The sequence below is a fragment of the Sebastes umbrosus genome, chromosome 21 (genome assembly GCF_015220745.1).
Source record: "Sebastes umbrosus isolate fSebUmb1 chromosome 21, fSebUmb1.pri, whole genome shotgun sequence".
NCBI lineage: Eukaryota > Metazoa > Chordata > Actinopteri > Perciformes > Sebastidae > Sebastes > Sebastes umbrosus.
This window is the reverse complement of record NC_051289.1, coordinates 17,131,328-17,159,273: the sequence shown is the minus strand read 5'-3', so window position 1 is coordinate 17,159,273 and position 27,946 is coordinate 17,131,328. Positions and strand designations below refer to the sequence as shown.

Genomic DNA, 27,946 nt, shown 5'->3' with positions numbered 1-27,946 from the left:
TACTGGTTTCTGCCTGGTTTCTTTTACTCTGTGTATTTGTTTTTAGTTTTTTTGTTTTGTGTAAAACATTTTTTTTACATTGGTATTTAGTTTATTTAATTTTAATGTATTCCTATATAGTAAATAGTAGTTAATAGTTAAATAATCCTGCTGTGTTTTGAACTGGCATGGAGAGGAGCAGGTCTGTGTATGGCAGGATGAACAGCACGGGTCTGATCACGTGACGGCTAAAGGGCAGGACAGGGTTTCTACACACTTTTGTAAACAACATGGCTGTTCACGGACTGGCCCTGCTAGCCTGGTAGCTACTGATCCAACCACACTGTGCTGTCAGAGCACAGCTATCTGGCCTCATAAGCGACACACGGCAGACCTCTAGGAAGTTACCTGTCGGGGTAATTAGTTGTAGCGAGAGCTGGACCGAGGAGCTGTCAACAAGAGACCGTCTGACAGTGAAACGGTGAGTCGTTAGCATCCATAGCTAGCTCAACAACATCCACCTCTGCATCCTGATTATGATCAGATAACATGTCAGTACAGATGTGTTATTATGGTTGATTTCTCTGTTTGTTAATGTTGAAGAGGCAAAGGTATAATAGCTTGAGCTGATAGCTTGAATTGATGCCAGTTTTAGCTAAAGCAGCCAATATCACTTACTTTAGGTTTTATTTATATTATTATATTAATATTAATACACTGCCAGTTTAGCTAATAAAGCAACCTGTGATCTGCAGCCATTATTACCTACTTTCAGTTTTATTTATATTATTATATTAATATTAATACACTGCCAGTTTTAGCTAAAGCAGCCTGTGATCTGCAGCCATTATTACCTACTATTACATCACTTTTATTTATATTAATGTGTTAATATTAATACACTGAATGTGAAATACATGTGTCTGTGCAATATATCCTTGATGCAATATACACCTCAAGTGAAACTACCTTTGTTTACATTTTATTTATTACATCTACTCTACCTATTTTACAAGTGCAATTACCTACTTTCAGTTTTATTTATATTATTATATTAATATTAATACACTGCCAGTTTAGCTAATAAAGCAGCCTGTGATCTGCAGCCATTATTACCTACTTTAGGTTTTATTTATATTATTATATTAATATTAATACACTGCCAGTTTAGCTAATAAAGCAGCCTGTGATCTGCAGCCATTATTACCTACTTTCAGTTTTATTTATATTATTATATTAATATTAATACACTGCCAGTTTAGCTAAAGCAGCCTGTGATCTGCAGCCATTATTACCTACTTTCAGTTTTATTTATATTATTATATTAATATTAATACACTGCCAGTTTAGCTAATAAAGCAACCTGTGATCTGCAGCCAATATCACCTACTTTAGGTTTTATTTATATTATTATATTAATATTAATACACTGCCAGTTTAGCTAATAAAGCAACCTGTGATCTGCAGCCATTATTACCTACTTTCAGTTTTATTTATATTATTATATTAATATTAATACACTGCCAGTTTTAGCTAAAGCAGCCTGTGATCTGCAGCCATTATTACCTACTATTACATCACTTTTATTTATATTAATGTATTCATATTAATACACTGAATGTGAAATACATGTGTCTGTGCAATATATCCTTGATGCAATATACACCTCAAGTGAAACTACCTTTGTTTACATTTTATTTATTACATCTACTCTACCTATTTTACAAGTGCAATTACCTACTTTCAGTTTTATTTATATTATTATATTAATATTAATACACTGCCAGTTTAGCTAAAGCAGCCTGTGATCTGCAGCCATTATTACCTACTTTAGGTTTTATTTATATTATTATATTAATATTAATACACTGCCAGTTTAGCTAATAAAGCAGCCTGTGATCTGCAGCCATTATTACCTAACTTTCAGTTTTATTTATATTAATATATTAATATTAATACACTGCCAGTTTAGCTAATAAAGCAGCCTGTGATCTGCAGCCATTATTACCTACTTTCAGTTTTATTTATATTAATATATTAATATTAATACACTGCCAGTTTAGCTAAAGCAGCCTGTGATCTGCAGCCATTATTACTTACTTTCAGTTTTATTTATATTAATATATTAATATTAATACACTGAATGTGAAATACATGTGTCTGTGCAATATATCCTTTGGTGCAATATACACCTCAAGTGCAACTACCTTTGTTTACATTTTATTTATTACATCTACCCTACCTATTTTACAAGTGCAATTACCTTTGTTTGCATTACATCTATTTTTATATTTTATACTTCTAGTGTAACACTTCTGTTTATATTTATTTATTACATCTACCCTACCTATTTTACAAGTGCAATTACCTCTGTTTACATTAAATCTATTTTATTTAATACATCTACTTTACCTGTTTTATTCCTGTTTTATTTGCTTTATAACCGTGTGTGTTTTACCTGTTATATGTTTTATCTGCTTCATTTAGTCTTGTCAAGTATTTGTTTTAAAGCACTGACCAGAAGTGGCAACTGTGAATCTCGTTGTATTTAATACAATGCCAATAAAGCTTTCTATCCTATTCTATTCTATTTCTATTCATCCATCATGTGTTCACCTGGCTTCCCCCAGGTAAATCTGTAATTTAATGTCATATGATTCTCCCTTCTCCCAGGCCCTCCTCAGTCTATGGGCTCTCAGTCCAGTTCTGGGATGTCTGGTGGAAGGGGTTCTTCCAGTGGCAACCCAGCTGAGCAGTCTGAATCATCAGAACCGAACCAGAGCAGCAGCAGCAGCAGTAGCAGCAGCAGCAGCAGCAGCCGAGGCCGCAGGACGGCTGACAGGCAGCAGGGAGACAGACAGACAGCATCAGAGGAGGACGTTGACTTAGCTGAAGTGCTGGCTTACCTACTGAGGAGGTAAAATACTTTAATATTAACACAACAAATAACTTGGACACTTCTGGGCACAGTTTATCATTTTGTGGTGTTTTTATCCATGTAGGGAGTGTCACAAATCCAACAACCACAGACATAAGAAAATAAAGCTGTGGGGATAGCTGAGATAATAACTAGTAATTTGGGGAAAAGTAGGTAATCACTAAAAGTAGTAGAAGTGCAGTACTGAGAGACTGGAACAATACAAAACAACCGTGTGTTGCAGTTCTGTACTTGCTCCCGCACACACTTTTCTCTGCTTTATTAGTCAACGTTTCAGTCAACAAGGACCTTCATCAGGAGATTAAAGTAGGAAGGTCCTTGTTGACCGAAACGTTGACTAATAAAGCAGAGAAAAGTGTGTGCGGGAGCAAGTCATTTTTTTGAAAAAGTACATATTGGAGGGGATCTACTCCCAGCACCACAAACAATTTTGAGAATGTGCATGTTTTCCTCTCCTCTATATGCTGTATATTACCTTGCATAAATGTAAAGGAATTTCTATTTTTCAGGTCACACAGCATAGTAGTTTGAGTGAGGGTCGATACTCAAAACATGTTACCAACTCATCACTTTAAACTCTTGAAATGTACAGATTAGGGCTGTCACAATATCAGATTTTCACTACACGATTATTGCCGATTATTATCCCTATATATAAGTATGCAATAATAATGTATAAATTCTGAAATAGCCCATGAAATAAGGAATAATCCCACAACATTATTGATTATTTATATTCATAATTAATTATTAGTTATTCTCAGACGGATATCGTACAGCTGTGCTGTGAAGCTTCGAATAACTTTGAACATTTCTCACTGAAGATTCGAAGCTCAAAAAATGGTATTCAGGACATCCCTAATTACCTTACATAAATGTAATGGGATTTCTAGTTTTCTGGTCACTTAGCATATATACTGTATACAGTGTATATACATATATATATGTATATACAAAACTCATCACTTTAAATCTCTTGAAATGTACAGATTAGGGTTGTCACAAGACCAGATTTTCACTACACGATTATTGTGGCCAAAAGAATTCACAATATTATCATGATATCTATAGAAAATTTGTCAAATTCAGTCAAATTAATCTTAAACTTTGTTTATTGTGCGTTTTGTCTGTTTTTTGGCAAATGGATTACACTCAAAATACGAGTGTAGGGAGGTGGAGAGAGACTCTGTAACCATAACTTATATATAAAATGATTTAAGAGGCGCTTGATTATTTACACAATATTATCATATGTGTATTATTAACATGATATCAATATTTCATTTTTAAATATCATGGTTATTGTCAATACTGGTATATTGTGAAACCTCTAGTACAGATCATCCTAAATTGATTAGCCTATATCTAATTGAGATTTTTAGGGTAGATCATTTCAGATATGAGACCAATTACATGGAAAAGAAGTAACACTTGTGACATCTACGTGAGTTGCTATGAAGATGACTTGTATCTTATGAGTTTATTAGACACTATTCAAATGGCACTAAGCAGAGGGAAAGCTTATTTCCTCTCTGTCAAGAGAGCATACATCTCATTACATTACATTTCAGTGCTGCTAAAGCTGAGAGATGGTTGGGAATTTCCCATCCTTATTCCTGTTTGATTTAAATGCTGTTAAAGTGGCTGGGAAATTTTTGAATATTCCTCTGTTAACTACCACTTCTAAATAGCACTTGTAACAGATCCATGACAGCGGCAGGGGCCTCTAGTAATAACACAGCAGAGGCGCCAGAACTAGAAAGTACCAGGATCTGGAGGAGTTGAAATGAATAAGTAGCATTCTCGCTTCTCACTTCAGTAAGCATTAAACTACCCTGCCTGGAGCGAGCTACTGATCCCCCCATCTGTTACAGTGGAGTTGCTGCTCAGTGATAAAAAAACAACACACATTACAAGACTGTAGCTTTACTCACAGTACACTCGCTGTAGATTCATTTGATCATGTCTCACCGTTTTGGATTGATCGGTTGTTGAACTGATGTGGTGTTTTTGTGTGTGCAGGGGCCAGGTGCGACTGGTCCATGGCAGCGGAGCCACCGGGCTGCAGCTGGTCCAGTCGTACTCTGACTCGGATGAGGACAGCGACGGAGCCTGGGAGGGTCGGCTGGGTGACCGATACAATCCACCAGGTAACCTCCTGCTGTGAACGACTATCCTAAATTCTAATATATATTCAAATATTTAATAAAAAAAGAAAAAAAAAGGTTTTTCGAATATTAAAATTAGCATTCGATTGTGGAAAAAAAGCAGCGTACCGAGTGCGCAGCATGACGGGAGTCACACAACATCATTTTCATTAATTGAAAATGAAATGTAACATTAGGTCAAGCTGAACAAGGAATAGTTCAACAACAACCGTAATGACGGAGAGAACTCGGCTGTAGAGAGAGACACTGTGTCCTGACAGCCAGTGTTACGTTACGTCATGTAAACAAACCATGTAGCTATCAGCTGAGCGCTCAAGATCAGACTGGAAATGTAACCACTTAAAAGATGGGTGAGTAGTTCTTACTGTCTTCCGACGTGTGTATTTTTTATACAGAAAACACACATTTTATATTGTGATATTTACTGGAAATGACTTTCAGGCGATCTCCAGCCAGCTGCCACCTTATTTAGGTGTTTGATGAATATATCGGCAATAGGCGATTGGCTGAGTACATTGTCGGTTGTTGTTTTTTCGCGATGTTTGTCATTATATTTAGCAAAGGCTTGGGTTGAATAGATATTCGAATAGTTTGAACCTATGTGTTTCGTAGAACAAATATTTGAACGTCAATTTTGGCCAACTTTGACAGCCCTCCTGCTGACGCTGTTCACTTTCCAGGCATATGGGTAGAAAGATAAATTGTATCTTGCTTACTCTTCTTCTAAAGCATACAGTTTCAGCAGCCATATCCATTGGAAAGATTATGACAGTCTGTTAAAACCAAAACATTTACTTTTAACAGTGTTTTGGGACAGTGTGCTTCTGGCTGTTTGGATTCTGTGTGGCTGGAATCCACCCAATACCCAGAATGGCAGAAACAGGATGAATCCACGCCAGTCATGTGTCAGTGTCTTCCGATTAAAGATGTAAATCATGTTAGAGTAATGCTATCGTCTTTTCATTCAGTACGATCCAAAATAAATGTTATCAGTGTTAGAGGAAATTAAGTAAGTAGTATAAAATCAAGTTAAATAAGCATGTACAAATCAAATCATCTTTTAAAATGTTTAAATCTCAATTTACAACTCACATCTTACTTAGCTAGTGAGTAGTGAGTCCCGTGTTTTTTTCCTCAGACATATTATAAAATGTACGATGAATAATAATATACGACTAAAATGACAATCAATGACGTCAACAAACACGTCACAAGTCGTGAACTCGGAGCTTTCAGAAACTTTCCACTTACGAGGTTGTGAATACCACAAGAGAGGGGCGTTCATATGGACTCATCTCATGAACACGGTAAAAAGGAGCCCATTTGAAGGCACCATTAATACCAAGACTTGTTTTGTTTTGTGTTTTCTTCCTAGTGGACTCCCAACCCGACACAAATGAGGTGGACCGAAGTGAGATCCGAACTCAGATCCTGCTGGCCACCGGCTCCATGACCCTGAAAGGCCCACAGAGTTTCACCCACATGCTGACAGAGGTCAGACCGCAGAGATACAACCTGAAAGCAGCATTAGACTAGAGTGCTATTCTTGAATTTCGAGAACTAAGAATGTAGTAAGATGATGATGATTAGTTTTCATCTTATTCATCCACAGATTTGTGAAACAATTAAGAGCTCTACTTTAATGTATTTTATTTTCAACCCAGTTTGTCCAAATATTAAAATGATTTTAGTCACTTGCTTGTGTCAACCAGTTTAATTCCCAATAAATGTTGACCAGTTTTCTTTGCTGATGTTTTTTTTAGAGGGAACAAGGCAGATGTAGAGGCTCCAGTTTTTCTCATGGGGAGTGCAGTCGTATCCGCACACAGTAAGTGTTGTTTAAATTGTACATGTTTCCAATATCCCTCAAAAAATTACCAGAAGGTGACACAGAGAAAGAATAAAAATCGATTAGTTCAGAAAAGTGACACATTAAAAAACAAATCTTGATTAAGCATGATGTGTGACTGATTGCTGTATATATTTGGTGAAAATCTTCAATACACTTGACGTGATGTTTACGAGAGGACTCGTGCTGTTGTCTGTCAAATGATATTGACCCCTTGTTCCTTCGCAGTTTTCTGCCCAACTATGTATCCCACAAGGATACGTACCAGCAGAAAGCCTTCTGTGGAGTGTACAGCGAGGATGGCAACATGTTCCTCTCCGCCTGCCAAGGTAAATAACCCGAGATCCAACATGAGAACCCAGAGGAACTGAATCAGATCTGATAATGGCTCCTAGTGTTTGTTTAAAATTGCGTAGACCACCAAATCATCAGGGCCGTTCACGTAGTGTCATTATATACAGAATGTGGTCACTGACAGACAAGTATTATTGACTTTTGAATTCCTTTTTTTAAAGAGGACCTATTGTGCTTTTCTTTAGTGTGTTCTATGGATTTTAGTGCATGTAAAAGGTCTGCAAAGTTACAAGGTCAAAGTCCACGTCAAAGGGAGTTACTGCCTGAAACGCCTCGCTTGAAGTCCCGCCTTTTCTTCCGTAACGTGGTGATGTCACCAAGTTACACATTTGCATAATACCCGCCTAGCGGCTAGTTTGGCACACCCTCAAACAAAGCTAGTTAGAGTGGAGCTGGAGCGGAGTTGGAAGAGTTTGGTTCGGTTGACCAATCACAACAGAGTGGGCCAGCTGATCAATCAGAGCAGACTGTGCTTTTCGGGAGGGGGGGGGAGCTGCAGGAGCTCAAACAGAGCGTTTCAGACAGAGGGTGAAAAGAGGTGTTGCAGCACAGCCGGTATGAGAAAAATAAAGTGTTTTTTGAACATTAAAGCTTGTAAACATGTTCTAGTAGAAAACCAAAATACAAGTGTGCACCTGAAAGTGAGCATGATAGGTCCTCTTTAACATATATTGATGCATATTACTGATTTATTTTCTCTTTTATAAGCAAACAATACAGGCGAGGGACAACGGACCTCAACCAGATGCGTCATGTGACAACAGCCACCCATTATTTGATTATAATATATATATATATTTTTCTGTTGCTCGCCGCAGACCAGAACATCCGCTTGTACGACACCACCAGGGGACGCTTTCACCTACGACAAACAGTGAAGGCTCGCGATGTGGGCTGGAGTGTGCTGGACGTCTGCTTCACCCCCGACGCACAAAATGTGCTATACTCCAGCTGGTCTGACTACAGTAAGGCTAACGGACCTGTAAGATACAATATAATGCAATCAGCCGATGATGATTATTGTAGCATTTTGTTTACAAGAGCCACAGCTAATGATCCCCCAAGATCCATCCATGTTATCCATATTCAAATTTTACTGATGCTCCAACAGGCTTTAAAAGGTCAATGGTCAGTTAATAAAGATCTGATCATCTAGTTGGTGCGACTGAACCAAATATTCTCATTTCTTTTTGAAAGTTTCCTACCTACAAATTGGATACGTAATTGTCCTAAATATATATAAGAGATAGCTCCTATATGCTGTTTTATTCATATGTTCTCTATCTGTGTGTGTCTTTCTCACAGTTCATTTGTGCAGTATAGATGGAGACAGCGAGAACCACACCGCCTTGGACCTCAAGTTAGTGTTTCCCTCATAGTAACTTAAAACATTACGGAGCAGGTAATCTATCATTCCCTACCAGCCGGCCCTCCTCTCCCTTCATTACCACCTGGATGAATGATGCTGTCAGAACGTGTCACCTCAACATCCATCCTCTCGCTCTGTGTGTGTGTGTGTGTGTGTGTGTGTTACTTTGTTAACTGGAGACTTCATTATTTCAACAAAGCACCACCATTAAACTCCCAGCACTCCTAACAATAGCATTGTTGTAAGAGGTGATGCGTGCCCTCATCAAGCTTTTTTGGGTTTGGGATGCTGACAGTAGACGGTGTAGCTGTGATTCAATAATGGTGCTACTGCTGCAACCTGCTTGTGTGTTTGTGTGTGTGCTTTGTAGTCCAGATGAGAGGAGGTTCTGTGTGTTCTCACTGGCTGCGTCCACAGATGGCAACGAGATCCTGGGAGGGTGAGTACAATTTGCTTTTATGTTTCAAGGCAGCGACTGACAGAGTTGAAACCAGGACGGAAGTTTCTTTCAGAAATTCAGTCCCTATAGGATGTGAATATTTGAATTATAAAGCTAAAACACCTTTTATGTAATATAAAGCAGATCAGCGTGATCAGATGCATTTAATCACTTGATTAAAATGTGTTCAGTCTCTCTCTCTTTTCTCTTCTTTCAGAGCAAACGACGGCTGCCTTTACGTTTTTGATCTTGAGCAGAATAAACGAACACTGAAGGTTAGTGTTTTTGTGTTTTGCTTCTGCACCTGCTTCTTAGTCACGTCCACCTCTCTCTGTTTGTGCCTCATCCTGCGATCAAGGTGAGCCGGACATTAGCGAAACCTGAAAGTGTCCAGCTCCACCCTGCAGTGGAGTGGGTTAAACCCTCCTCCCTCGTCCTCTTCCTCCTCCTCCCACAAACCCCCTCTGCGTAGAAGTCAGTAGCTGGCCTCTACCATCTGCTTCACCACTGTCTCATGCTCTTTCTCATTCTGTCCCTCTTATTACCTCTGCGTCAGTGTGTCTGCGCTTGATCTCTGAACTTGTTCCTTTTGCCAATTTTTTTGCTGTCACCTAAAGGATAAGTCTGGTGGTGGTCTTTATTATTCTTATTGTTAACAAATGTATTACCTGTGGCCAGATGTAGAGTGCCCCAGGGATGACGTATTTTTGTAGGCCAACCAAGGCCTATTGAAAGAGGCTGGGACACGGGCGGACACGGGTCTTGGGATATAGGGTATAACACATGCACAGTGTAACTGGAGCTGCGGTTCTTCATTCCGATTTCAGAAAGAGCAGACCAGATTTTACCGCGCATGTGTTATACCCCAAAGATATGACGCGTGACGTCTCCTCTTTCCACTCTCCTTGAGGCCAACAAGGAAGTTAGCAAAATGGGATTTCCCCATTGGGGTTTTGGATTATTGCAGAAAATAAGCTCTCTGGCAAACAAACGTTTATGATACTTACACGTTTTGTTCAGCAAGATAATGAACACCCGAGCTTGAATGCAGAAGTACAAAGCTAACGTTATAGGCTATAAACGAACTGCACTGCAGTTGCATGAACGCTAGTATACAAAACAAGGCTGTAAAGATGAGATTTAGTAGTCTCATTTAGCCACTTGTTAGCAACCGTCTTTTTTAAGAAATATAAAGGCTTCAAAATTCACAAGTGGGATATATATTGATGTATTTTATATCGTAGGACAAAACGATGAAATCTCTTAAGCTTGTGTCAGGCATCTAACTAAAAACCCCATTGTCTTCCAGACGAGGGAACCAGAAGTGATAAAATGCAAACTCATTTCCTGGTTTTCGGACTTCTGTGCCATAGAGCGCTGTTAAAACTGCTAAAAACACAACCAATGAGCCATACCTGTAGAATGAGTGACATGTTCCTTTATTACAATAGACAATTGCACTGTAGGTTATCCTGAGTTGATCCCACATACACCGTTCTGCTGCTGTAAATAGTCACTAGAGCACCAAATTAGTGGGTGAAAAATAGTCCCCAACAAATGCTCTATTTTAAAACGGTCCTCCGTGCATCTCCCAGCCGAACGGGTGAACAATTGTCACTGGATTATTGCTTGAGCAGGATTCCTAATCTATTGGATAATGGATCCAAGGATCAGCCTCATTTACACTTATGGCTGTGCATTTTTAGTTTTTACTTGTTTGGCTGTAATGGCAGAGTGTCTGTCATCCTGTAGTTGGACTGCGTGTCACAAAAGCTATGTTAAAGGTATGCAGCAGCTCAGTTGTGTAGCCACACTTCCAAAGCTTGTTTTGTCACACTTCCCTGCTCATCTGCTGCAGAGAACTGTTCTGATAATGTAATTTGTCAGAGCCTCAAGTGTCCTTTAATCTTGCAGAAAAATGTGTCTGCCATTAAATCAAACAGGAAATATACCGGATCAGTTCTAGAAAACGTTTATGTCCGTCACGACTTCGACGTACACACAGACAAAGACACTTTCACACGAGCGTGTACATTACACACCGTCTCTCACAAAGGAAATCACACATGCTCCCTGGCTCGCACACACACACTCCGCACAGAAAACACTGACTCTCTTTCTTTTTCGCGTGTCCGCTCGTCAGATTGATGCCCACGAGGACGACGTGAATGCGGTGGCGTTCGCCGACAGCTCGTCCCAGCTGCTCTTCTCTGGCAGCGACGACGCGCTGTGCAAGGTGTGGGACAGACGGACGCTGCGGGAGGACAGACCGCAGCCTGTCGGACAGCTGGCCGGCCACCGAGACGGCATCACCTTCATCCACAGCAAGGTGGGGGGGCGGCGAGGAGAGGAATGCTGCTGGTATTTTAGCAATCTGTCAATGACAAGTTCCCCAAAGCCTCATGGGTAGTTGGATGTGACTGATGATTGGTTGGAAGTTGGTTAATTAAATGCTAATGTTAGCTCAGTGTAATGTGGCTTTAGTCCAGCATGTTGGTCTAACCCTGAGGTGTGTTTTCCTCGTCTGTGTCATGACTGCGGCAGGGTGACGCCCGCTATCTGATCAGCAACTCGAAGGACCAGTCCATCAAGCTCTGGGACGTCAGAAAGTTCTCGCCCAAAGAGGGGTTGGCAGCTTCCCGCCAGGCCGTCGCCCAACAAAACTGGGATTACCGCTGGCAGCAGGTTCCCCAGAGAGGTGAGGGAGGTGAGAGAGGAGACCGGGAGGAGGAGAGAAGGAGCCACTGGTAGTGAATGATTCAGGAGGGAGGAGAGGAAAAGGGAAGTTAGAGGACAAAAGGAGGAGCATATAAAGATGAAATGACGTTATAAAGAAAGGAGAGAGGCAAATGACAGAGAGGTGAAACGTGGGTGTGGGGGTAAGGGGATATGATGGTATTAAAACCACTGCATAGAGAAATGAGTGATTACCATTGAGGAGGGGAGGAGTAGAGGAAAGGTGAAAGATAGGAGCTTGGATAATGAGTATGGAGCAGAGAGGGAAAGGACATTTTTTAAAAGAAGTTCTAGTTCACCCACTTTTTTCACCTGATTACAGATGTGTAGGATGTAAGTGATGCAAATGAACAATGTATGTTTTGTTACCAAAATAACAGGAGGTAAAATATGACTTCTGAAAATAGTACGTGTCTCTTTCAGCCCTGAAGAAACACAAGCTGTCAGGCGACACCTCGGTGATGACCTACCGTGGTCACGGCGTCCTGCACACCCTCATCCGCTGCCGTTTCTCTCCAGAGTTCACCACTGGACAGAGGTTCATCTACTCCGGCTGCTCCACGGGCAAAATCATCGGTGAGTCTCACCACGTGCCTTTGCGATGTGTAGTTGTGTTATTTTGTGTCTTCCACCCAGGGTGTCGTTCTCATAACTGCGTTGTAACGTGTCAGCACCAATGAACCCAGTCTAACTCTTTGTGTAGTTATTTTTAAATGGAAAATCAATGCAGTTTTGATGTGTATGACACCAATTAAAGCTGCAGTTGGTACTGCACTGTCTCATGCACTACTGTCAGGAAATAGTGACCGTTTTATAAAAATAACTTTTTATCATATTTGGCTCAAAGTTACCGACTGCAGCTTTAAAGGGACCTGATATACAGTACATGACTACAGGTAGCTAAATGTGTTGAATTCCTTGTGTGTGTCTGTCCAGTTTATGACGTCCTGACGGGCGGCGTGGTCTCCAGACTGTCGGGCCATGACGCATGTGTGAGGGACGTCAGTTGGCACCCGTACGAGGACAACATCGTCAGCAGTTCCGTGAGTGCTGTTAATGCAAACTCTGTATAAGCGTGTGATCATTAAAAATGTAAAAAGATTTTCATTGAGGGGAATTAAGAGAATTTGTTATGTGTTCTGGTAATAACAGAGAATGGAATGGATCATTTACAAAAATATACAAGCGTATTTTATATCTTGTTTCTAATGTACATTGCATTAAATTGCACTTTTTAGCAGTTTCTCTACTATTTACTCATAGCTGGAAAAAACCCATTAAAGCCGTAATCCTAATGTTGTCGCCCTGTACTGCGGCACGAAATAAGTTGTTGACGAAACTGCAATCAAGTTGGCAGAGTGTACTGAGAGGCTCCTGCCACCGTGAATATTTTAGTAAACTCACATGCTAATGCACTATTTGAAAAGTTCATCCACTACTTAATTCATTTTGTTGATGATTTTAATTAATGACAGTACAAAAATGGCAAATGAGAAAGCCTTTTCAGCCAGGAAGTTAGCGAGGTACTACCCCGAGCAAAGTGGCTTAATAATTTAAGTTTAATGTGAACGTGTTTTTTAATTAAAGATACGTTACAGATTGCAGAAAATACAGGAGAAATAACTTTTTTAAGTAAATGGGAAAGTCTAACTTCAGTTAAGAGAAGTTCCAGAAGAACTACTGTGGGAAGCCAGTAAAACCTCAGTAAAACATCAGTAAAACATCAGTAAAACATCAGTAAAACATCAGTAAAAACATCAGTAAAACATCAGTAAAACATCAGTAAAAACATCAGTAAAAACATCAGTAAAACATCAGTAAAAACATCAGTAAAAACATCAGGGCATTTTAGCTCTGATCCATCTCCTCATCCTCCTTTTTGTTTCTCCACAGTGGGACGGAGCGGTGCGAATGTGGGAGCACAGACAGACCCATCCGCTAGAGGAGGAGAGAGAGCGGGAGAAAGTCTCACAACAGGAGAAAGACCTTTAGACAGCGACAGAAGAAGATAGACAAAGGAAAAAGATGTCGGAGGAAGTGACATCACCACAGAAGGGTCGAGGCTGGCCCTAACGCAGGAAGGCAATACGCTCAGAAAGACCGGGAGAGACTTCAATATCTTTTTAAATTCAATGCTGGATATTAATGATTACAGTTATAGCGTGGTTGTGAAGTGTTCGTTTGGAAGGCATTATAGCCTCGCGTTGGTGGGACGGCCTACTTCTGTTTTTCCTTTTTGTTTTTGCCTCACTGTCAGGCACAAAGGCCTGAAACACTTCACGCAAATGTGCTGAAGCTCGAAAACGCTAAGCACCGCAATTACTTAATGAGCTCGTGAAATTTAATGGTAAGTTAGTTCTATAAAAATCAATGTTGGATATTGCAGGGAGAAACTGACGATGATAATTCTGTATAAATGTATAGTATTTTAATGGTATGTGCATTCAGGGAGTGTATTTAGATAGCTGTCGGTGTGCTGATTTGGACTTTTGACCTTGCTGTTATGAGTAACACGAGCTGTGTCCTATTCGAGGGGGCCCTCACGTTCAAAGTCCACATTTAAAGACTGATTATATTATAATAATCCAGTACGTTATTTACCAATTGCCCTTAGTCACGACTCCTAAACCTGGCAAGCGTAACTTTCCTAATTTTACCGTTGGTCCACCACTCCCAAAAACGTCCTATGTCGGACATTTCCAGCATACCGAGCTGATCAAGACACCCCAAAAGCAGTTAGTTTACAGAGTCACGTCATTTTTAATGTCAAACTCGCAATGATTTTATGTTAAAACCTCTTTAGATCGCTTCGAGTCTAACAAGACTCAAGACACAGAGGTCTTATTATTGATCATGGGTCAGCATTTAGCTGTGTAATTGCGAGCCCTGAGTCGATAAAAGAAAATTAATTTGTTGGCCAATATAAACCTGTGATCCATTTAAAAGATTTGAATGTGTGTGTTAACATGTTGGGACTCGGTGAAGGGACTGGGGATGTGTGCGCGGATCAAAACTCACACACTGATCTGTATATGCAATTTTCAGGTGTTTATATCAAAGCCCATATTTCACTCTAAGACCGTTGTTTTACAGTAACAATAAAACATTTCTTTCAGTGTATCGCCACGAACTAAAGCTTTTTTACTGAGTATTTGCTGCTGTTGTTGAGAAGAAATTACTTTTTTAGTTTTACATGTTGTTCTATCAGGGTTTAAAGGGGAACTACACTCATTTTCAAAATTCATACATGTTATTCCTATGGTCTTAGACAGTCCAAAAGATATTAGTAAACATGAAGTACTCCCTCCCAAATCAAAAACTAGAGCGCTAAAACTCAAGTTTGTGATGTCATAGGGTATAAAGTCCGCAGACAATGAATGAGAAAGATGTTCTTGATGACACTGAGAGCACCCAGGGGAACGTTCTGAGTATATGGGAACATTTCGGTTGCGTCCGAAATTCCACACTAACATGCTATTTAGTTCACTAAAACAGTGTGTGGTATTTTAGTATGTCTGAAACCTTAGTACGCAAATTGCATACTATTTCCGGTGAAATATTACTGTATACAACACTGGACACTACGGCGGTATAAATATCCCACAATGCCATGCGGTAGTGACGACAACGTTCATAACAGACGTTGACGGACAGCTCTGTAACATCAATAACGCTTCAATTCAACTGTAAATATATGATTTCACTTGCTAGGCGTAATATATATTTTAAATTAATTCAGACTTTGATTCTCAAAAACAGTTGTTTTGGTTACATGAGGTTGGCACGAGTTACCATGGTTACACATCTCTTACCGGCATGGAGGCTCTCAGGAAGTGACGACTTAAATTACTGCTCAGTGCATCCGAAAAGATGCATGCTACTGTTTATTAATACAAAAGTATGTTGAATGATAGTACACAAACTGGGTATGTAGTACATAGTATGTGATTTTGGACGAAGCTGATCTTTCCCATTTCTTTTTAGGTATAAAAAAGAAAACAAACATTCTGTGGGTCCACAAAATCAATCTCCCATTCACCGTCTATGGAGCAGCTCCAGACTTTATACCTTATGACATCACAAGTTTGAGTTTTAGCGCTCTAGTTTTTGATTTGGGAGAGAGTACTTCATGTTTACTAATATTTTTTGGACTGTCTTAGACCATATTAATAACATGTATGAATTTTGAAAATGTGTGTAGTTCCCCTTTAAACCTGCAAAAGTGAGGCACTGAGAAAATGCAGCATTTTCATATCCTGTCGAACTAAAAGGAGATCAGTTTCCATTTGCACTTAACTAATATTTCGTCACACTGAACTAAACATCACGTGAAAAGTTTCTTTTGCCAGTAACACATAACAGACGACTTACAATTAGCTGCTACAGGAACCACGGCAGAGTCGCCTGAAGGTCGTTGTAATGACGGCTAAGTGCAGTTAAGTGGTCTAAAATTAGACAAGAGATTCTTTGGCACGTCCGGGTTCATTTACACTTCAGTGTTCCTATTTAATACAATACTTAATACACCAACACAGTGGTGGTAATAATGTATCATCTCAGCTACAGTTTCAATCAAAGGAAAAGGTCTCTAGATCACTTATCAGGAAGAGGAGGCCACAGAAACACTTGAATTACTGAAAAGGCAAATGGAAGAAAGTAACAGAAGATGTCAATCCCTTACATATTATTATGTTTTTAGCACACAACTTTTCACATATGGACTCCAGCAGTACTGGTATGGATATGGACTCTATATATAGTGGTGGGACTGGATGTCCTGGCTTGTGAAAACAGTTCGAGTATGTTTTTATTGAGCATAAATCCCTCGGAAAGGGATAAATTTACTCAATTTGGCTCTGGGAGTTGAAGAGGTTTAAGAGGCTCAGGCCTGGGGACTAGGCCTGGAAATAAAGAAGACTGAAAGCACTGTGAGAAACGCAGCTGTTCGTGGCGCCAAATGCAGACTGCCAACAGTTTATAACTTAAATTAGTTTTGGCTCCAACAGCTGATTCTAAGAATGGAGAGACTAAAGGAGAACCTTAAAGAGGGAGAAAAACGATCCCGTTTAAGCCAGAATGATTCTTTACGCAGGTTGTTTTTTTTATGCTAAATGCAAATGTTATTCCAGTGTGATTGCAAAGTAGTTGTTTTAAGCCATCTTGCAAAATTTAGAGTTTTATTTTGAAGTTTTTCTTATCATTTGTTGCCATCTAATGGGATCAAATTCACAAAGCGTTGGGTCATTGTTTTGAGAATAACGGGGTCAGTTACAGCAGCAGGCGTTACCATGTCCACATTGTGGAGGGGGAGGGCTTCAGAGGGTAAAGGGGAGAGAGGGATTGTATTTTTATAAACCATATGTGCTCTCCTGCACTCCTGACAGTGATAAAGTAGAAAGACACCCCAGAGTAGAACTGCTGTGCCTTTCAAAGTCAAAATAAAGTGAGGCAGACTCCGCCACAGGGATCTTAATTGGACACAAAGAGAGAAGAAGAGGAAAAAACACTGTCAAAATTGAATCTAAAACCACAAAAGGTATCATCAAGAAGAAGGCAAACGAAGCAGAGAAACATGGATGTGAAGACTGAAAACTCCTCAAATGGCTTCTTCTCACCAGAGATCAACTTGGAGAAGTTACACAAGATGGCTGCAGATGTGATTCTGCTGGGAAAGTTCATCCTCAGACTGCTGAACGCCGCTCTGGTGTTTGTAACAAACATACTGGCCAGGATTTTAGGAAGCGACCTGGTCAGACGACATTTCCACCTGATGCTGTCTGCTGTGGTTCTGTTTGGTCCTGTGCTGAGTTTCTGGGTGTCAAAGTACAGCATCTTCGCCAACAGCAACAACTACCTGTACAGGTATGCTTGTGTGTTTTGCTTTCAAATGGAAATAACTAGTTGCTATTGTTGGAAATGAATAAAGTGGCTGCATGATTTTCAGTTGGATCTGGATGCTCCTTTAAAGCCTGTCCTCAATGGCTGTCACTACGAGCCCACAGGTCATTAAACTCACCTGGCACATTGAAGAACAGTTCAATTTAAGAGTTCAAATTTAAAACTGCACTTTCACACCAAATATAGTTAAGTAGGTATAGTCATTAATATGTTGCATGGCTTAACATGGTCTAGGCTATATGACATTACTACATAAATCAAGTCATTGCCAATCATGATATTATTAAGAAGAATTTATTTTATTAATCTAAACATACATTAAATGTAAACATAAATATAATTAATGTATTCATGCTTTACAGATAGTAAGATCAGATGTAAGTGAAAGTTAATGTTAATGTAGCCTATAAGCCCTGCCAACCTTTGTCATTATTAAAGCGAGATTATGTAACTTTTGAAATAAGATTTAACACATTATTTGTCTTAAAAATGAACAGTTGAATTCATGAGAAAAAAAGGCACCTTGCTCAATTCAGTAAACTTTTGTAACAGTTTGTTGTTACAGATTTAGTAGTTTATTGGCTTATGCTAGCTAATGTTTATGGAATTATAGGAGAGACATAAAATGGGATAAATCTGTAAAAGAATAGGAAAATAAATGTGGAAATACAAAGAGGAATAAATAAATGAATAAATAAGTACATTTTAAAAAGTGTGAATATCAAGAGAAATAAATAAAAGAATACATAAGTAAATAAATAATTTGGAAATATAAAGGTAAATAACAAAATCTAAAAGAATAATTCTAAGTGTTTTCATTTATTTTTCCTGTTTATTTATTTCAGTCATTTAGATTAAAAAAAATACATGTATTTTTAAAAAATATTGAAATACATGTATACAGAAATAGATGAATAAATATATATGAAAATGCTCAATTATTCTTTTATATTTTGTTATTTATCTTTATATTTCCACATTTATTTTCTTATTCTTTATAGATTTATTCTTTTTTTATGACACTCCTATAACTCCATAAATGTTAGCTAACTTTGACTGACTCCTCTCTACTTATGCAAAACTTACACCATGATCTACCATTTATACTGACTCTCACAAATGCGGTAACTGTTCAGTTAAAGTTACAAAATATTAATAGTATGTTTATTGGTACCTATCCAACCGCACATTTCAAAGTACAGGAGTTAAGTTACTACCAGTTAATACATGAACCGAATGCCCTTGAGGCTTTTCTTGTGAGGTTATTTTGATCCTATGTACATCATGATGTGTGAAGCCATTAGCGGAGAGATCATGCATACTTTGATAGAACAAGTTTGAGCGGATTCAAAAGGACGAACGTACATGCCTAACTTGTCTTTATCGTCAACCGTTAACAAATCCATTGCAGTGCTGTATATGTGTTGAACTATGTGAAGTGTCGAACTTGTAAAGTTCCAGTGGATTTGACTGGGTGGGACTATTTTTTATTGCATTATTGTATTGTTTTTTGACGATTTATACAGTAACATTTCAACTAATTTCCGCTCTCTTGCAGGAAGTTCCTGAAGTCCACATGGGGTTGGACTTGCATCTTCACAGGTTCCTTCATCCTGCTCCTCTCCGCCTCCGCCCGCCACTCCCCCTCTCTCCTCCTCCGCCACCTCTCTCGGATAGGGGTCGCGGGGTTGCTCTGGTGGGGCTGCCAGCGTCTCCTGAACCTGCTGGAGGACGCAACAGGAACCTGTTATGAACTTATGACCCCTGCCCAGGACATCCAAGGCACCGCCTCCTCTGTACAGGCCCTGCTGCTCCTGCATGAAGACCAGACCAGGGCCTCCTGCCTCAGAGCCAACATGTTGTGGAGAGGTTACGAAGCATCCCAGGACGTCCTCATCGTCAGCTTGTGTTGCCTGCTGCTTGTGGAGGAAATATCTGTCTTTGGTCCTCACGTAACTCAAACAAAACCTCTGCAGAGGTCACCTGGTGCCCCTTTAAGGTTCATCTTCCTCCTGTGTGTGGTTCTACTCGCTGTTTGGATGTTCCTGCTGCTGTGTTTGCTCGCGCACTTCCCCAAGTTCCCCGCGCAGCAGCTGGGTGGAGCACTGGGCTACCTGGGATGGCGAGGACTCTATCAGGGGTGGTACAGACTAAAATCGAGCTGGGGTTGTCCTGGTTTGCCGGGAGAGGGATTATTCACCACAGTAGTGTGAAACTCTGTTGTGGGGATGTGGTTGTGACCTTGAAAGCTCAGGCTCAAGTTTTGGAAAGTGAAAATGGCTTCTTATTAGGGTTGCGAGGAGAAATCTAGGTGTAGTGTATCACCTAAAAACCCTTGACAACACTACTACAGCTTTAAATTCCCATTCAGACAAGAGAAGAGCACACAGAAGTATCGGAATCATGTTGCTTTATTTTGTAATCTGAACCAAAATGAATGCAGAATAAGAAAAAGAAGATTTTTTTTTTGGTCAGGGCGGGTGTTTTGTTACTTGAGTGTCATACTACACTAGTTGTATCTTGTTAGAGAGCTGCTGGAGTCTCAGTAGATGAGAGCCTTGCCGTCTCCTCTGGGCTTCTTAATCTTGTCATAGTTCTTGTTAATGATGTCAAACAGCACAGCCTGCAGAGAGAGAGATACAGAAAGAGAGAGGGAATCATCAGTGGAAATGTGACGCGAGAAAGATATAAGAAAGATGGACAGCATGCGAGAGAGACAGAAAGGTCAGAGGCAGTAATAAAAAAGAGAGAGAGACGCCCAGATCCGGAGCCGTAATCGTGTCAAACAGCTCCTTTCATCATCACCTGTACCGCCTTGTTCATTAACAGCATCAAACACGGGAGGACAATAGCCAGAGGAAGGAGATAAACAGTGATTAATGGATAGGAGATGGAGCGCCAATCAATTTAACACAAGCACAGCAATTAGTTTAATTACCCTCCTATTAAGAAGGAACGGATTCCATTTAGCCACCGTCCCTGCTGCTGCTGGGACACGACTGGAATATCTTATAGTTGTGTGGGTGGTTGTATTCAAAGTACAGTGCGTGATTGCAACAGATGGTATATTCGGTTTGATACATGTACACAGACTTAATACAATTTGATTTTGATCCATTTTTCATATATGAAACAATCTTTTCAGAAAGAGTAAACAGTAAACAAGAGGGCGTGTTTGTCTTACATATGTGTTGCGGATGTCCAGGATCACAAGGCGGAGCTCATTGTACTGATACTGGTCCAGCTCATGAACCAGCTGTCTGTAGTCTCCCTGCAGCAGAAAGCACACACGACACAGAGTTTATATGTAAAAGCATACAGTGCATGGTTCATCCAGTATGTACGCAAATTACGCAACATGATTATCATAACAAGTCATTATTTTACACACAAATAGAGCATACAGGGTGTGCAGGTGGCACACAATGGACATTCATCTCAATTTATTCTATCACTGAGTGTGACCATTAATACACAGAAACACACGTACATGTGTATTAATTTACAATGTAGCACTCTGACAACATATGAGATACTGACCACGTGGTTTTGCTTGGAGGCTTTGGCCACAGCATCGCCTCTCTCGTTGTAATATCTAACAAACAGGAGAAGGAGAAGTTACTTTTGTTCATTTATAACAGTCATAAACATGATATATTACTGCATAATTATCTTTAATATCAGTGAGTGCCCAAATTTCTCTTGTAACTGTGATATCCAAGAAACCCCGAGTCCAGTTTTGATTAAAGCGAGACTGTAGCTTTTGCTGATCAGCTGTGGCCACAAGTGACAGTTATGGCTAAACTACTGTTGAGCTAAATGCTCAACAGTAGTTTGGCATTTTGCTAAAATGTTATTGTAACGTAATGAAGTCAATAAACTGATTCAGTAATGTCTGTTACACAGTAATGTTTACCTTAAGTCTGCTAACATTAGCCACCATAAGCTACCAAAACCTCTGAGTATATTGAATTGAGCAACGGTGTGCTTTATTGCTTATGAATTCAACTTTGAATTTGTGAGGGGTGAATTGTATTATTTATTTTCACAAAAGTGACATAGTTTTGCTTTAAAATGAAGTTGTTTTTTTGCATACACACTGAGTGCACTGATGCATAAACTCATTACACAGATTATCCTGAAATGAGATGTAAATAATGGTCAAACTCACCAATTTTGAAAAGTCTGAAAGGCCCTGTAGCTCTTAATAACGGTGTATTCAGTTATTATGACTACTTGTATCTCTTTTCAGGACTATGTGTGTGTGTGTGTGTACAGTCCATGAACAGCTGCCTGACACTTGTGTTTTGTTGCACCTATTTCGGGCTCAACAACTAACACATTTATGATGCTGACAATTGCTTCTGGCGTTTGATGATCTCAGCGAATGACTAGCATGACTGTGCCCAGCTGCTATAACCAGCCAAAACGACTAGCAACACCTGTGGGTGTAGATGCATTGATGAAAGAGGTGATGCACCTTGTTGGTGTGACTGCATCTTTTGTTTATCATTCAAATAAACAAAATCTACCACTTAATGAGCAGCATTGGCGTGGGCTCTTACTTTGAAATCTGGGTTTGGAACGCCTCGATCTTGGTGCGCGTGCTGGTCAGCAGCTCGAACACTTTCTCCTGTTTGGACAAACAAGGATGTTAAAATCTAAAACTGGAGACACTTCACAACACGAGAGAAAGTGAAAGTGTTCAAACGACAGAGACAAGAGAATCACCAAATCATCGGCGGGTACCAACCTGTACAGCCACTCCAAAGTTGTTGCCGTCTTCAATTTTAGGGATATTGAGTTGCACCCACATTGAGACCTGCCAGGGAAATCAGAATTTATTAATATCTAGTGTGACATACGAGTTTGTCATTGCGTTATTTCTTCTGTCTTTGTTACATCAAATCATATGCACTCAAAGGCATATTATTTACACGTGTTGTGCACTAGATAAGTAAAGGTAATAACCACATTTCTTGGTATAAAATTAATCTAAGAGACTAATTAAGAGACTGACCGTGTTGAGCTTCTCCTTCAGTGTCTGGATCTGAGGCTTGACCTCCGCCAGGAGACTCTCCACTCGCTCGTTGGTGCAGATGGGACCACAAGGAGGACCTGATGGACAAAAAAAACATCCTTAAATATTGTTTCACCTGGTCACAATATCAGAACAATCTGGTTCAGTTGGGCTGCTTTCTAAGAGGAGTTTTTTTATTAATTTAGAGCATGCATATCAAAATTTCATGAACAATTAAACGCGGTTCACTTGCTCCCCAGTTACTACAGTTGGACTGAATTTCAATACTATTGGTTAGGGAGTCGGTAGAAAAGCAATAATATTTTGCTGGGATTGGATGTAGCTAAAATATTCACCTCTTGCAATGAGATTTGTGAAATTAAACTTTGCATATCACAATCCTGGCATATGAACATTTTTTAAACAGAGATATCTTTGTTTAATAGTGACTGCGTTGCACAGTGTTTGCCAACCACTGCCGTATGTTGATTTATCACTTGTCGTCGTCATCATCTCTACCTGAGTCTTCATCCTCTTTATCGCCGTCCTTGTCTTTCTTCCCCTCCTTCTTCTCCTTCTGTAACATAAAAACAGAAGGCAGCAGGTCAGAGAGTTTTCACCGCCTATTAATCTCTCAAGACAGCTCTCCTACATCTTTCCGTGGCTGGCTAAGTGAAGATGTCAAATGCTGGATTTTTTTTTCTTTGTATAAGAAATGTAACCTCATTCCAGCAGTCTCTCTGCTCCTCGCACACAGCTTCTGAAAGCACTCCAACAGACTCACGTTCGTTCCCCTGAGCTGCCGTATGATCCCAAATAGTATTTAAACCCATTTCCCCCCCCCACATAAAACTATTAACACTGGCAGCGATGCACTCTTTCCTCCTCTAAATCAATTTGCGCAATATGACAGCAACTGTGAAAATAGAGGGGACATCTGTATAAATAAGGGATACAATAAAGTGTGAATAAATATCTTGTGCTTGAGTGATTTTTTCTGCTTTCATCTTAAAATCAATGATCATTTTGTGCTGCAAAGAGCCCCTGCAGGATACTTCAATCCCTTAAATGGGTATTCTTTTGAGTACTTGTCTAATAAAAAAATCTATAGCCTGAATATGATTTGAAGCCAAATAAAACACATAATTCAGGGCAATTTAGATATTTTTTTTTACGCACCCAAAATAAAAAAGCCCACTCACTGCCAATTTGTAAAGCAGTCCTTGGAAATTGCACAGCGATTGGTTGCCATGGTAACAAATGACTCAGTTTTAGTGTTGTGTCTTGATATTATATGAAGCACTAAATATAAACCCTTGATTGAGGATCCCAGTTGAGAGGCTTTATGCAGCGCTCCTGAAGAAATTCAACGGTTAGGAAAATAAAATACTTAACTAAGACTCCTCATTATGAAGCCTATGATATTTATATAATACGGCACTGGTGTTTAGTATCCATTCAACCTCTTAAACCCCCTGAAGTGTTCTTAATTCAGCAAATACTTAACAAATTGCAGGTGATAGCTAAAGTAAACCTAGTGGCAATAGAGTGCTGCAGGAATGAGTCCTAAAACCCGGAAATGAATTAGAATTTTTGCACCTCTGGTTCCTTCGTCTTGAAGTCGAATGTTTTTTTTTTAACGGGTTTTTGATTAGATGGCTGAAATAAGGTTTGTGGTTAGCACAAGTTAAAGAGATTTTAAAGTTTTGTTCTACGACATAAAATATATGTCAGTAGTAAATATCCCACTCGTGAATTTTAACAAGTGGCTATAGAGACTACAAAACGTCATCATGCCGAACACTAGTCCACCCAGTTCAGTGGTGGTGACGTCATGTGACCGTGGTGTAGTTTGTTTATAACCTAATGTTAACTGTTTACTCCTGGCGATCGCATTTACGCTTTAAAAATCATAAAAGCGGTGTTCATTTGTGAAGATTATCTTGCTGATCAAAACATGTAAGTATCATAAACGTGTGTTTGCCACAGAGCTTATTTTCTGCAATAATCTCATTGGCTTTTTGTCGAGAGAACTAATGCGATGCCAAGTTCCTGGTTCGCCTACAATAATACATCATCACTGCAGCACTCAAAGAAATGTCTCAACCCTCTAATGCTCTAATGCTTTATGTGGACTTCTTCCAACCTGCATGCTCACATCATCGGAGTTACATAATTTTTTAAGACAATACAGCCTCAAACCTCCTGAGGGTGGGACGTACTGTACCTCCTCTTTCTTCTTGCGTTTGGCCTCCTCTTTAGCTGGGTCTGGAAACGGGATGTCCAGCGGAGCCTTCATGGATGCCAGGTCATCACAGGTGAAAGATGTCTGACGGAAAACACACACGTCATGTTACGTCTGACAACTTTTCAGGGACTGATTGACATAACAGCCCATCATCTGAGGGAATTTTGGCTCAAGAAACGTTATAATAAAAGACTTTTATTGTTAAGGAAAAGAACAGGAAGTCTTATTTTGGTAAAGAACCCCTCCTCCCCTGCAGGACCCCAGTATGGCCACAGATCGATACCTTCAACAGCATCTGCAGCTCTTCAATCTTCTGTGGGAAGAATTTGGAAACCAGGTCTTCGGCCTGTTATTAAAAAAAAAAAAGAAAAGCACAGTTCATATCAATGACAGACATAAATTAATGGGACAGTTGGGAGTAGGGATGTCACGAGAACCGATACTTCGGTACCAACTCGGTACCAAAATACTAAAAATGTGACGGTACTCGTTTTTTAAGGTACCGAACGATGCCTGTAATGGTCATTTGAGCATCCAGACAATATTGGTTTTTTTTAAATACTTGAAGGCTACATGCCACTGTTCTGTTTTGCCATGTCAATAGACATTTTATTTATTACTTAAAGGCTACATGCCTCTGTTTTTTGTAACGTTCAAATGTTTTAATAAAGGAGTGCGTGTTGAATTACATGGGATTTATTGTTTTTTTTACCGTGGTATCGAATTGGTATCGAGAATCGTGTAAATTCACTGGTATTGGTATGGACTACTAGATTTCTGGTACCGTGACATCCCTAGTTGGGAGAGATATTGGATAAATTACCTCCTTGCTGAGCTTTTGGCAGAAGTCATCCACCTGCAATGAAGAGATTATATGATTTAGTTATCATCATGTTCATGTATGTTTCTGACATTGTTGCTATATGAAGGATATTTAGTAAAACAGCTCCTATTCACACAAACAGCAGCTAATTAAACAACTGTCTGCTCACATCCTACTTTACACAGCCTATGACCTCATATGACCCTTACTGTCTGTCTAGTTATCAGAACAAACACTCATCTGATCACCTGCTCACCTGTCAGCGTCACAGCGACCAGCAGTATGAAGGGAAAGTGGGTTTAAAGTGTCGGTAACGTTATTCAGCAGGGTTAACTCATGCTAGCAGACATTCATGCTCACCTGTTTCTTGGACTCGACGCGGATCTGCAGAGCAGCCATGTCGTCTCTGCGGAGCAAAAGTTACTTTATCAACTTTATAAACGCGTTTAAACTTCAACAAAGCCGAGATAACGAAGAATAAGCTCTTTAATTTGTGTAATTCAACGCCGTGCACGACACGGTGCGAGACTCACAGTTACTCAGCATAAAAAACGAAAATGAAAGTTAGTCGAGGCAGTTCCGTACTTTCCCCAGATTCAATATCAAATCATCCTGGTGCATTGTGGGAGTTGTAGTTTTTAAGGAAGCTTTTGGCATTTCATTTCCTATAGCAGGAGCCACTGATGAGAAATACTGTAGATCTCTAAAAAACTGAAATTAACACTGTTTTCTTTTTTAGATTAATAGTTGTGCATAATAATTCTATATTATAGCTATAATCATCAATATGTATTATTTAGAATTTATATATATATATATATATATGTATATACTGTATTGTATAATAAATACTTTTATATATATGTATATACTGTATTGTATATGTAAAATAAATATAAAATATGTAAAATATATATATGTATATACTGTATTTTATATGCAAAATAAATATAAAATATGTAAAATATATATATGTATATACTGTATTGTATAATAAATACTTTTATATATATGTATATACTGTATAGTATATGTAAAATAAATATAAAATATGTAAAATATATATATATAATATATAATATATATACATATATACATATACATGTATATACTGTATTGTATATGTAAAATACATATAAAATATGTAATATATATATATATATAGATATATATATATATATATCTATATATATATAAGGCAGTGCGGCAGTAATGCCAAGCAGGTAGCAACACCGACCTGTATTTCCAATGAAATGTATAAGTATAAGTATACTGTATATGTAAAATAAATACTTATATATATATGTGTGTATATATATATATATATATATATATATAAAGCAGTCCTTGGGAATAAAAAACTGAAATCAACAGTTTCATTTTTAGATTAGTAGTTATGCATAATAATTCTATATTATAGCTATAATGATAACATGTATTATTTAGAATTAATATATCTAAACATCTGTAAAATAAATAAATACTTATATAAAAAAAATCAAATAAAGAAAAAAAATGCATCAACTGCAATAACTGAAAAAAGGCATTATGAAAAATCAATGCATTTTGACTTGAGTAGTGTGCACAACTACTTGTTTTCCATATATCATATTAAGTCCTTTTCCACAAGTTATCACATACTGTACTGTATATTACAATGGTTTTCATTAACATTTTGTTACAGTTTACTTCAGTACTTCAGTACTACAGTTAGTTCTGACTGTGTCCACTAGGTGATGGTGCTGTTCCAAGTGGAGTACATGAAAGTGCTTTGTGGCAAACTCCAGTTAATAGATAATGATTAACAGCACCAGAGTAAACCTGTGAAGGTATGTCATTTGTTATATGTGTTTTTTAAAAGACTAAATCATATACTTATATAGAAGGGTGTGAACCAGTTAGCCTAAATGATACAAACATTCTTCTGTAAAATATCCGCTGGTCTTTACAATCAAACAACCCCATCAGCAGGAGAGCACCACTTTATCTCAGTATTGATCACTAGAAACCCAAGGCCAAAGTGTGTGTGTGCTGTTGCGTACGCTCTTTCGTCAGGAGCTGTGTGGACAGAACTCAGGTTGACACAGTCATGGTTAAAACCTAAAATAAATACAAGATACTGAGT

General features: G+C 38.9%; 3 protein-coding genes across 4 annotated transcripts; 2 read left to right on the top strand and 1 right to left on the bottom strand.

Moving 5' to 3' along the window:
* The first annotated feature begins 203 nt into the window (after nt 1-203).
* dcaf11 (ddb1 and cul4 associated factor 11) lies at nt 204-14,962 on the top strand. Of its 2 annotated transcripts, none has more exons than XM_037757459.1 (15): nt 204-460; nt 2,653-2,896; nt 4,940-5,067; nt 6,461-6,579; nt 6,849-6,913; nt 7,163-7,263; nt 8,107-8,253; nt 8,594-8,648; nt 9,028-9,096; nt 9,314-9,371; nt 11,240-11,425; nt 11,641-11,803; nt 12,256-12,408; nt 12,769-12,875; nt 13,726-14,962. In XM_037757459.1, the coding sequence occupies exons 2-15, from the start codon at nt 2,667-2,669 to the stop codon at nt 13,822-13,824; spliced, it is 1,680 nt and encodes a 559-aa protein (XP_037613387.1). In that variant the 5' UTR covers nt 204-460; nt 2,653-2,666; the 3' UTR covers nt 13,825-14,962. The 2 variants fall into 2 exon arrangements, with proteins under 2 accessions (XP_037613387.1, XP_037613388.1); XM_037757460.1 differs by having other exon boundaries at nt 206-460; nt 11,641-11,794.
* Nucleotides 14,963-16,002: 1,040 nt separating this feature from the next.
* LOC119480868 (fat storage-inducing transmembrane protein 1) lies at nt 16,003-22,269 on the top strand. The gene is made up of 2 exons (XM_037757483.1): nt 16,003-17,694; nt 19,289-22,269. Exons 1-2 carry the CDS (start codon nt 17,405-17,407, stop codon nt 19,941-19,943), a joined length of 945 nt encoding a protein of 314 aa, XP_037613411.1. The 5' UTR covers nt 16,003-17,404; the 3' UTR covers nt 19,944-22,269.
* On the bottom strand, nt 20,124-26,461 carry psme1 (proteasome activator subunit 1). Its single transcript, XM_037757491.1, has 12 exons — nt 26,355-26,461; nt 26,182-26,227; nt 25,822-25,854; nt 25,282-25,344; nt 24,978-25,079; nt 23,270-23,327; nt 22,751-22,848; nt 22,484-22,552; nt 22,296-22,363; nt 21,271-21,325; nt 20,915-21,001; nt 20,124-20,353 (listed from the first exon to the last, which is right to left on the bottom strand). The coding sequence occupies exons 2-12, from the start codon at nt 26,218-26,220 to the stop codon at nt 20,273-20,275; spliced, it is 753 nt and encodes a 250-aa protein (XP_037613419.1). The 5' UTR covers nt 26,221-26,227; nt 26,355-26,461; the 3' UTR covers nt 20,124-20,272.
* Between the last annotated feature and the right edge of the window lie 1,485 nt (nt 26,462-27,946).